This window comes from Symsagittifera roscoffensis, chromosome 3 (genome assembly GCF_963678635.1).
Source record: "Symsagittifera roscoffensis chromosome 3, txSymRosc1.1, whole genome shotgun sequence".
Classification (NCBI taxonomy): Eukaryota; Metazoa; Xenacoelomorpha; order Acoela; family Convolutidae; genus Symsagittifera; species Symsagittifera roscoffensis.
This window is the reverse complement of record NC_087064.1, coordinates 4,498,865-4,510,109: the sequence shown is the minus strand read 5'-3', so window position 1 is coordinate 4,510,109 and position 11,245 is coordinate 4,498,865. Positions and strand designations below refer to the sequence as shown.

General features: G+C 39.3%; 1 protein-coding gene across 1 annotated transcript in view; it reads right to left on the bottom strand.

Moving 5' to 3' along the window:
* Positions 1-971: 971 nt before the first annotated feature.
* The window catches only part of LOC134842867 (hsc70-interacting protein-like), a 92,434-nt gene continuing 82,160 nt past the window's right edge, over positions 972-11,245 (bottom strand). Inside the window, exons 2-9 of the mRNA XM_063859371.1 lie at positions 5,292-5,410; positions 5,171-5,222; positions 4,988-5,081; positions 4,010-4,147; positions 3,505-3,589; positions 2,353-2,566; positions 1,856-2,125; positions 972-1,477 (exon numbers count right to left, since the gene is read on the bottom strand). Of these exons, the coding sequence (XP_063715441.1) occupies positions 1,322-1,477; positions 1,856-2,125; positions 2,353-2,566; positions 3,505-3,589; positions 4,010-4,147; positions 4,988-5,081; positions 5,171-5,222; positions 5,292-5,401 (1,119 nt within the window). The 5' untranslated portion in view covers positions 5,402-5,410 and the 3' untranslated portion in view covers positions 972-1,321. The remainder of the gene's footprint in view (positions 1,478-1,855; positions 2,126-2,352; positions 2,567-3,504; positions 3,590-4,009; positions 4,148-4,987; positions 5,082-5,170; positions 5,223-5,291; positions 5,411-11,245) is intronic.

The following is an 11,245-nucleotide window of genomic DNA, read 5'->3' as shown; positions in this document are numbered from 1 at the left end:
TTCGCAAGCCGTTTTTTATTTTCAAACTAAAATCTCAGATTTGGGAGGGTAGTTTTCGAAAAAAAAAATCAAAAAATGATAAAAAAAATTAACTATTTTAAGGGCCATAAATTTTGTGTACAAAAATTTTAGCGTAGCCGATAATGCAGGGGAGCTTCCCACAACCTGTTTTATCATTGAAACCAAAATCTCAGATTTAGGAGGGTAGTTTTCGAGAACAAGTAAAAAATTTAAAAATAAGGTTCAAAAATTCCCCCCACACATTTTTTCGAAGGCTGTAGAAAGTGGTGTAAGGTAAAAAAAAAGAGATCGGAGGAGTAAGCAGACATACAGGGTAGTGGGAGGATTTCCCGTTGGTTCCACTTTTTTGAAAATCGGTAACGTAGTAATTTCCAAAGCGTCTCAAAAAAAAACCAGATCCCATACATTTTCATAATACCTGATTTTATCAAACAGGAATTAGTCAGTACCTGACTTGGTAGTTCTAGCGTAATTTTTGATTGACTATTAAATCAAGATCCGTTTGTGGGATAAAAATTTAGGCCCGACTTTAACAAAACAAATTGCCCGTGATAACACTGCAAAAATTCTAAACACTTTTTTTTGTTATAATTATTTTTCATCCCAAGTCAGCCCGGTTATGAAAAAGCCGGTTTACACTTCAAGTAACTTGCGTTTTGTCTGAATACTTTAATTCAGCGCTGAAGTTATTTGAGCCTCCTTTGAAATTTTTGTAAATTAAGAAAAGAATACGCAGCAAATTTGCAAAAAAAGTAAATAGGGCAGGCCATTTTTTTGACAAGCAATTATTCTAATTTGACATCAATAAGTGTGATTTTAATGCTTTCAAAAACACTGCCTTGCTGATGTTTGCTACCTGCGTTCATACCTTTCTCTTGTTTTCAAATTATGTAGATAGTGAGAACAAAAAATCAAATAGATTAAAAATCTTAAAAAATTCATTTTTTAAACAAATTTTTAATTAAGGTCTTCAGAGGATAAACAACGATTCAAGGTATAAACGAACAACACATTGTCAACATTCAAAAGTTTACAGATTTCTTTTAGTCAGCCATTTCATCATTTACAAAATATAATTTTATGTTCAGGCGGCGACGAGCATTTAGAAAATAATGCCTAATGTCGTCCGGGTTTTTTTTTCGCAATTTCAAAAATTCCAGGCAATTCTTTCTTTTAAAATATGCACATTCGCCGAATTTTCACTGAGCTAATTAATGCAATCACTCAAGATTCGAAACTTATTTTCTGCGACCGTTTCCATATATTTCTAAATGCTCAACATGTTTGTTTAAGAATCTATTCACATTCCAAAGCCGCCCGGGGCCGATCCTGCTCCCCCACCGAATTTCATGGCCAGTTTTTCCAGCACACTTTGCACCTTCTGGTTTCCGGCATACTTTGCAATGTTGTTCGGATCCTTCTGTACGTCCATGAAAGCATTCATCACTTCTGGGTCCTAAAATAATATTCATCGTTAAAGTCAGGTCATCTCTCAAATATTAAACACAGCTAACAAAAGGTTGAAAAAGTGTTAATAAATGCCACACCGAAAAAATGAAGATCAATGATCTTTTATAGTTTACACTTTCTTGGTATAACAAACCTAAATTGAGAAAATTGAATTGTAAATAAATTCAAAACTTTCTTCTCTCAAAAACAAATCACACGACCTACAGCAATGAACATTTAGAAAAAGCAGCGCGATTAACATTAGAAACTTTTTACTGAATTTGGCGACTTAGATGTTTGAAAAAATTGTAAGCCTTTTGCTGTTAAATGTTTTACTTTTGCTGGACTGAAAGCCGTCAATCTTAAAAGCTTAGATTAAAATAACCTGCATAGCTATCATGATTTCTGGGTCGCTAAAAAGATCTTGCAGGTTTCCCGGCATGCCACCCATTCCAGCCCCTCCGGCGTCTGCTCCGGGTGGGAATCCAGCTCCGAAATCTGGCATTCCTCCTCCTGTTGCTCCCGCCGCCGCTGCCTCGCGAGCCGCCTTCTCGTTCTCCTCTTTCGCTTTTCTCAAACGCTCTTGTTTTTCTTTAATCATCCTCTCTTTTGATTGACGTTCAACTGCTAATTTGTGGTCTCTCGATTTGGTAGCCTAGAAGCGATGTTTCCAGAATTATTAGCCTTGTGTATTTTAATTGTTATAAAAACCTTTTTCAATCGGTGTAAATATATCAAATTGCACGTCTTACTTCCGTCGGTCATTAATTTTTCATTTCTCAAGACAATACTTCAAAAACTTTCAATTTTTTCATCAACTTGGTTTAATTTTCAATCGTTTATTTATATCTTGACTCAACGTAACAGCTTAAAAACACTAACATTTGGTTTATTTTCTCTGATCCAATCCTCCAAAACTTCGTTTGAGTCAATTCTCGCACTCTGGCTGAAATCTTTTTGAGCGTCCTCGAAATTCCCGAGCAGCATGTTGGCTCTGCCTCGCCACATAAGCGCCACTGCCGAATCAGGGTTCGACTTCAGCGCACGGTCACAGTCTTTAAGTGCAGCTGAAGGTCGCTTGAGTTTACACAACACGCTGAAACATTTTCAATTCGAATATACCTTAGAAAAAGCTCAAACGACGCAACTTCTATACAGGTGTACATGGAACTAGAGGCCCGGCTAAAGCTGGAGGGTACATGTTTGATATTTTTCGATTTTGTTGTATTGATGCGAGATGAAATAGATAATTTCAAAAACTGAGCTTCACCAAAAATCTTAGTTGTAGCTCCGTTAAATATGAGTGAAAAGTTTGTGAATTTGAAATTTTTCCGCACAGATACTTTTGTACAAACTTTAAGGCGTACTATCTTATGCACGGAGGCTTTTCACAACCTTTTGCCTCGATTAAACCCTTGATATTAGATTAAGTTGTTTTCGAGAACTGTCAAAAAGTTTCAAAAACGGACAAGAAATCAAAACATTGACTTTTCTGAAAGGTTATAACTTTTTGTTAGAAAATTTGCAACTGAGCGCTTATACAGGAGAGCTTATCTCAACCGTTTCTTTTGATTGAACCCAAAATATCAGAATTGGGATGTTAGCTTCCGACAAAAATAAAAAAAATTGCAAAAAATCTAATAATTTGTTATTTCCGAAGGCGTAACTTTTTTAGAATAAAAAATTGTGCGCAGCGGCTCATGAAGACAACTCGTTGATTACATTGAACCCAAAACCTCAAACTTAGAAGGGTAGTTTTCGAGAAAATTAAAAAAAAAATTCTAAAAGGTTTAAAAAAATTGACTTTTCCGAGAGCCAGAACTTGGCCTGTAAAAAACTTTGGTCATATCTGCTTATTCATAGGAGCTTATCAGAACCCAATCTACCAATTGAAACCAAAATCTCAATGTGGGAGGGTAGCTTCCGAGAAAAGTCAAAATGTTTGGTCATAACTTTTCTCATTATAAGACAGGGAGCTTCCTACAAAAAGAGACAAACGTTTTCAGAAATAAATTGGTAATGAATTGAAAATACCTTGCTCTTTTTGCCAAAATTGGCGCCGAACTTGGGTTGCATTTGACACCTTCGGTAAACAGATTTAAGGCCTCCTCCAGTTTCCCTTAAATACAAAAACACAGCCAACAGATGACAGATGGTCGTTAAAAGAACTCGAGAAAATTAAAAAAATCTGATTGAAAATTTATGAAAATACATCAACTTTCGAAATTCGAAGAAAAATTTACATCACTTTACAGCTCTTTGAATTTCAAGAATTGTTTATGAGGTACTTAATTTCTCGAAGTTAACCTATTAAAAGAACCTGGATCAATAGGAATACTCATTCAGCAGTGAATTCATGAGAAAACAAGTCCATTTTGAAACAGAAGTCGATCACGTTTTTCGTGACCTTTGACACTTCGCTATTCTCTAATGGATACACCATTTTTTATTTTTGAATTCTGAAAAAAAATTAATTTTCAAAAAAAATATTCCGGAGCAATTATTTTATAAGGCGCCCCTGATTTCAACTGATATATACCGTCACTTAAAGCAGACATAGCTTGGCTTCTGAGTTCACTGCTTTTGTCCGCCATTTCTTCGGTTACTTCCCCTTCTTCGGCAGGCAGCTCAACCTCTTCATACTCGCCTTCCTCGATCACATAACCCATGTCGTACTCTAAATAAATTTTTCATGAATTTCATCATTTATGCTTTAATTGCAACCTTCAAACAATCAAATATAAATTTCATCAATTTTAAAATTTGTGACCGCATTAAATGTTTACTTGAGTAACAGAAGCATCATTTGACAGATTTCAAATAGCCCTTTTAATTTTCTAGAGTTTTCATGAATTGGACAAGAAAACCATTTTCTGCTGCTGTTGTTGTACCAAAATAAATGCCCATAATGTTTTGGATTCAAAAATGCCTATGAGTAACAAACTTTAATTAAGATACACTAGGGGACAAAATTAAGCGCAAATTCTAGAAAAAATTTTATATTGACCGAGAGCAAATGATCAGAGCTACCATCTGTGAAAGTATTAATATTTGTTCTCAATGACTTACGAATGTAATCCGGGTCTGAAAATGCCAGTTTTCCTCATCTGCACCAAGTTTTGCATCGTAATCAAATTTTTCTTGAATAAGCGGAGTAAAAAATTTGTTCATGCAACATGAAACAATCTCAGCGAGAAAAGGGAAACAATCAAAGTGAAATTTTTACTAAACTCAGACGTTTGTTACTTAGTCACGCGAAGTTAAAAAAAACTTAGTGCAGATGAGGAAAACTGGCAATTTCAGACCCGGATTACATTGGTAAGTCATTGGAAACAAATATTGATACTTTCACAGATGGTAGCTCTGATCATTTGCTCTCCCTCCGTCAATATAAAACTTTTACTGAATTTCGAAGGAAATGTTGTCCAAAATGTACATTGAAAACGCATTTTACAGAGTAAAATCCTGAATTTGCACTCAATTTTGTCCACTAGTAAATAACCCACAAAGCATCAACCTGGAGGTGGTATTTCTGGTTCAACGTCCGGTTTACTTGTTTCCGTTGTTTCGGTTTTATTTGGCTTCGGTGAGTAGCTGGCTGATTCGGAAGCCTGAATGCACAAAATTCGGCAAAATTTAATATTTTTTTATAAATTTGACAAAAAGTAAAAATATGGAATAAATTGAACGAAGTCCTCACCGAAGCATCAGCTCCGTTAGTTTCAGGTTTGGGTGAAATTTTAGCTCCAATACTAAAATAAAATCATGAGTTTCATTTTCTGGTAACTTGAAACTAAACAAAACTACTAAAGAGTAAAAACCTTATTAGGTAGTCTTTGAAAAATTGAAGTTTATCATCGTGGATAAGAGAAGGATTTCCCTTGAGCAATCGAACAAACTGTTCGAGAAGCTCGATGTGAGTTGAATCCATTTCAGGCCTGAAAACAATTACTTAGCTCTTTAATAAAAACGTAGGCGAAGCTGAGCTTGGCACCACTTCCGATAGAAAATAGCATGACTATGATTAAAATCAACATTACTGTGAACATTGATAATGTACTTTCTGACTAACCAAATAAAATAATACGTGTTCTCAAATACTCATAAGCTTTAATTATAATTTGAGTAAGCATTCAAATTGTAAAATCACACAAGTTTTCGCACATTTTTGTGCATCGTCAGGTTTTGAAATTCTACACTTAAATGTTTAAAATGATCAAAGATCCTGAACACTGTCATCCACGTCTGTAACATTCGCCCGGAAGATACATATCGACGGATAACAAAACTAAGTCTTAAGACGACTGGCTAGCGTCTAAACAGAGCTTTGCATGTTTTTCACCGTCTCTACCAAGCCAGTACTTTTCGGTGGTCTTTCTTACATCAGGCTGACAAAAACGTTACTGTTCTCCGGCTTCGACCAGAACGCTCAAATTAACTGAATTACATGCGAAATTAGTGAGCTCATGGCTGGGTCTCTGTATCCCCAGACCACGAGGTCACTCCTAAAAACAGGGCTACTACCTATCATATTACTATTGTTTTTGTTCAGTAGATAAAAATCATCATCTCCATCGAAGATGGATCAACCCTTTCCCCCAACTCCTAGCTTCTCATCCTTATCAAAACGAATCCAGTTGTTAATTAAATTCAATTCAGGACATGACAAGAAGCTAAAAGTTTATATAAAAGGCTAAAAGTTCCAGTCCCGAAACCCTTCCGGATTCTTGAATCCAGTGAATCAAGCTCCTTAACCTCAGGTTCACACTAACTCGGAGGGCTGGCTTTTACCCTTCACCGTTGTTCGCAACGGCCTTGCAACTATTGTAGCAGCACAATAGTTGCGACTCGGAACGTTCTCTGCTATTCTGTAGTTCGTTGTCGTTCTCCAATCTCGATTTTCGTACTGTTCGCAATCGCAGATAAAGTTGTTCTGTTTTTTACTCGCTTTTTTGTTAAAATGGCCGTTTCAGCATTTCTCAGAAATGTGACGTCATCATTCGAATTTTTTGAAAATTTAAAATACTAGAATATTCTAGCCCTCACCGTTTGGCTAAACGTTCCAATAACGTCGCTAATCCTTCGAAATCATCAACTCGGAAGGCTTACTGCTCAAAATTCGAATTCTGCATAAATTGTATTTTGGCCATTCTGGTCGAATGTCACATACTCCCCGGACAGTCCGGTCAATGTCCTCATTGAATCGCGCAATGTTCTAAATGGTTACAGTGTCATCGAACAGAATTTACAAAATGCACGAAATTACTTTTATCTACGTCACATCGACTCACTGCAGAATATAAATGGCATCATACTACATCACTATAGCCTTCAAATTCTTTCATTAATCTGCACATTGAGGATATGACTTAAGATAAAACATATTTTCTGACTTCCAGTGTCAATGTCCCGATTGAAACTTTTTCTCCTAGATTTAAAAGGTGTTGGCTTGCAGGACAGTCCTGCCAACCAACAAGCTAAAATTATCCTACCATGCTCCTTCCCTTCGGAAATCTTGCTTGTTTATTGTCCTGAATATTAAAACCAAGAGACCTTGTGGTTAGAAAGAACAATGCAACAACCTCCCTTCTCAAGAAGTTACTCAAGTTTTTCATGTCACCACAAAGTGATCAGTCTTCCTAAGTAATTAAAAACAATCATGCAGGCTGGAATATTTAAATATACTCTTCCCTCAAGCCTTTCTAAATAAATAATAAGTGAGTGTCTCTAAAGCCACTTCAACTAAAACCAAAATGCAAATTTATAAATGCAACAATTTCCAAACTCAACTAAATGTTTCAGTTTTCAATTACAACTTGGTTGCTTGGTTTCTCACTTGAGTTTTTCACACACATAAAACAATTCTGAATTTTAACGTTTCTTCGTCATCCCTTTGTTCTCTTCTTTTTTCGTCGTTTAGAAGTTCTAAAACTTCTGAATTCTTCTAATTTTCTTTCTTGCTGCCTCTTGTTTTCTCGACCATTCGTCAATGCTCCATTTCCTCTTCCTGTGACACTGACTCCGCACTCTCGGTTTCCGTGTCTTGTAGCACGTCATTGACTATCCTGACGCTGTTGGAAGCCGTCCTCCAACACTTCTGCTCTTCCACCCTCTGTTTACAGCAAGGTAGGGGATCCACGTTTGATTCTCTGTTTCTACAGAAGCTGTTGTGGAGACACAACGTCACGTTTCTCTCCAAATCTTCTTTCAGCATCTCTGCCTTCTCATTTCCACTACGCTCGCTCGTCCTGGAAATTCTTTTCACAGCGGTGGTCACTGCATTCCGATGGGTCACGAAAGCTCGCTTGAAAGCTCCTGCCCCAATGTCCAGCTGATATTCACTGTACACTCTGCCATGTTTCGACATATGCTTTTTCGCATACTCGTACAACCATGCAGTCATGTTAGCTCTGAACCATGGCATCAATCGTTTTCTTGCCCATATCTTCTTCACTTCCATCGGAATGTTTAGAACTTTGCACATTGTCTCAAAAAGATCTAAATCTTTTAGACAATCTAATTTCTGCAATTGTTCTCTCGTCGGTGCCTCCTGTCTATTATTTTCTCTCACATGAGCTTCCAGCCATCGTATCGCCATCATAACTCCCACTATCACTATTGTTATGGGCTGTGATGAATCTGGTAAACCCATGGAGAGCAACTCTCCAGAGTCCCAGATCAACACCAAATTACTACGCTTGGGATACCACCAGGTCTGCAGCAAGCAGTGGCAAGGAAACTCGTCATGTGTCAACATGACGCTCCTCCAATTGCGTTTTCCTGAAGCTTCCAGCAATGGTTCCACTACCATCATCACTCGGTGGATTTCATCATTCTCATCTACTGCATTGTAATCTGTGACAGTTGATCCTCTCTGTTTCTGTTTTTCAAAGTCACTGAAGTTCCCGCTCACATATCCCATGAACTTCTTTCCTAGTATTGACTCCAACTCCTCTTTGGTTCTCTCTGGGACTGCTGAGAACATCTTACATAGTAACTCGTAAGACTTTTCAGACATTCTCGCCAATCTCACGCACTTTGGCACTGAGAAAGCTTGATCCACGATCGTTCTTGTACTCTTCACGTCCACAGCCACGAAATGCACAGGGTATCTGCTCTTGCACATTGGGGCCAACGTTGAACCCACCAAATATCGTGCTCCTGATGGTCTACAATAAGTTTCGCTGTGTCTGATGTTCATCTCCGTTTCGATTGCTTCCCTCCATTTTCCTATATACTTCTGCTCAGTCTGCAGAACTCCTGGGAATACTTCTACGCTGATGGCTGTGACCATCTCATGTTTCTGTTCTAGATTCAATAGTGACTCTAAAGACCCAAACATGCTGTAGAACCCTAGTGCAGTCACTAGATTCACATCGGTTCCTCCATGGCAATCTGCTATCAGTTCCGTTTCCGTTCTTGCTTTCATCACTACATTTCCAAACAATACTGTCAACTGCTTGTGTTGTTTCTCCAGGGTTTTCACACAGTCTAGACTTCCACAAACGTGACCCTCTAGTCCACAGACTTCCGCCAGACAGCTACCAGGTTTGACCCAGTCTTCTGGTCCCCAGCCAGGCAACTCCACTCTATCTTCTCCGTTGCTCTTAGAGGCTGTTATCATCACATTATATATGATGTTGAGGTCACGCAGGTTACAGTCCGCATTCAGTTCCCTCTGTATGTCTTGTGTCGCCCGTAATATTGAGTCAGCGTTGGGACTAGGACACCATGATGGCTTCATCAATTCCCACACTGCCATCAAGCTCGTTCTCAGTAATTCATCTGAGAATCCCAACCCAAATTCCACTCTCTTGTCGGATTTTGGTACTGAAGGTGCAGTCACCTCTTCTTCCAAGACCAATCCCAATTTGGCCTGTGGATTGTTAACGCTCTTAGTCGTCACAATTCTGGACGTCCAGAATCTTAGTAACTCCGCCTGCTCATAATCAAAGAAGCAATCACGTATGTCTTCACTCAGGAAAGGATTGTACGCTATCCCTATGATCCCGGATACATAGCTATATGACTTCTTCTTGATCGGTCCACAGTATTCACTGGATTTCGGCAATGCTCCCATAGATTCTTTAGTGAGCCTCAACTCCTTGTTTGAGAATCTCCTGATCTCGTCTATCTTTTTCATGGGTTCCAATTCTTCAGGTTCTTTCATGTTCACCCTCATCGGTTTACTTTGCTGCATATCCAGCATTGCTAGTAAGAACATGGCTTTCGTTCGCTCATCGCCTTCCTTCAACATTTTAACACAAGTGCTTAATGCAGGTACTGAGATCTGCTCTATCAGGAATCGAATGAAACAGAGAGCGTCTCTCCGCTTTGCACACGCTACTGCTGCTCCCTCCTGGACTATCAGATCCCTCAGATTCGTCATAAGGAAAACTTTTTCCTCCTTTGATCTCTTCCTTTCTTCCGAATCATATTCTTCGCGAGTCAGTCCCATCATGCACCAGGCGAGCCTGAGTTGTAATTCTGTCCTTACGTAAGGTACTGCCACGAGAGCATGTATTCTTGGCGTAGTCCTCATTTCTTCTTCGAAATACCTCAATACTACTGCTTTCCATGGAAGTCTCACTAACTGCTCGATCGTCTCCGCCTCTACGTCAGACGACGCCAAAGTTCCATACGCCTTCTGCTTGAGGGTGGTGCCTTGCAACATCATTTCCAGATAACCCTCCATGGCTTTTTCGTCTTCCAGGGCCATTACATACCCTCTAGCCGAGTTCCGGTATTCCAACATCTCCATGTATCCACCGGTGGGTTCATCTATCGACACTGTCTCCGACACTGTTAGTCGGTTGTATTCCACTGGTGTCAGTTGTCCTGCAACACTCCCTTTTCCATGATTCATGGGAGATGGTTTGAAGTCCCTCATTTTACTCTCTCCACATTGACTGAGTATTTCCATTTCTAAAGTTGCTCTAGTCAGAGTGCGGTCACTCCTTTTGGATTTATAACCGGTTGACTTTATCCCCGCCATGAGAATGGGTGGCACCATCGCTATATCAGTTAATATTCTATCTGTGCCAGACAATTGATAATCACCTTGCCCCAAATCCATGACTTCCTCGACTCGTTTTCTTTTCGCTGAGTTACAGCTTTCATCGATATTTCCGAATCCACTTTCGTCTTTCCAATCCTCCTCGGCATTACTCTGCTGCCTAACTTCATTTTCATCGCATTGATTTTATCAATCACCATTTTCGATCGCATCGTTCCTCTCCTGGTCCTTGACAGGTACACCACCTCTCCTTCATTGTCCTGCGGTGTCATCTTGATGGGAGAATTCGCTTCACTCTCATCAGTGGCTGAGTCGATCAATAACTCACTCAGTCTCCCTTCACACTCATCAAGCTTGTCAAGTACATCTCTCATCAAGGGTTGATTGAGACCTGTTTTGAGAATGGACTGGGTCCCATAGCTCTGAATCACAGTCCAGACTTCTTCCATGAACGCCACTCTGTCCAGCTTACATCCCGTCCTACTCTCGTGGTCTCGGTGATGTACTTCCCATTCTTCTTCGGGTAGCGTTCCCAAGAAAGGTACTCTGGCTGAGGCCTCTATTCTTCTCCTCCGAGGTGATTCCATGAGGATTCTCTGATCGTTATTTCTTGTATTGCCAGGAGAGCTGCTCTCCGGCAAATTCCGTTTCATCTCCTCAAAGGCTGACGGAGGTTCCAGTGTCGAGATGCCTTCATCCGCTGGCTCAGTCGTTTCCAACGTGTCCGCATTTTCTCAAGATCACTGAAGATATTGAAAT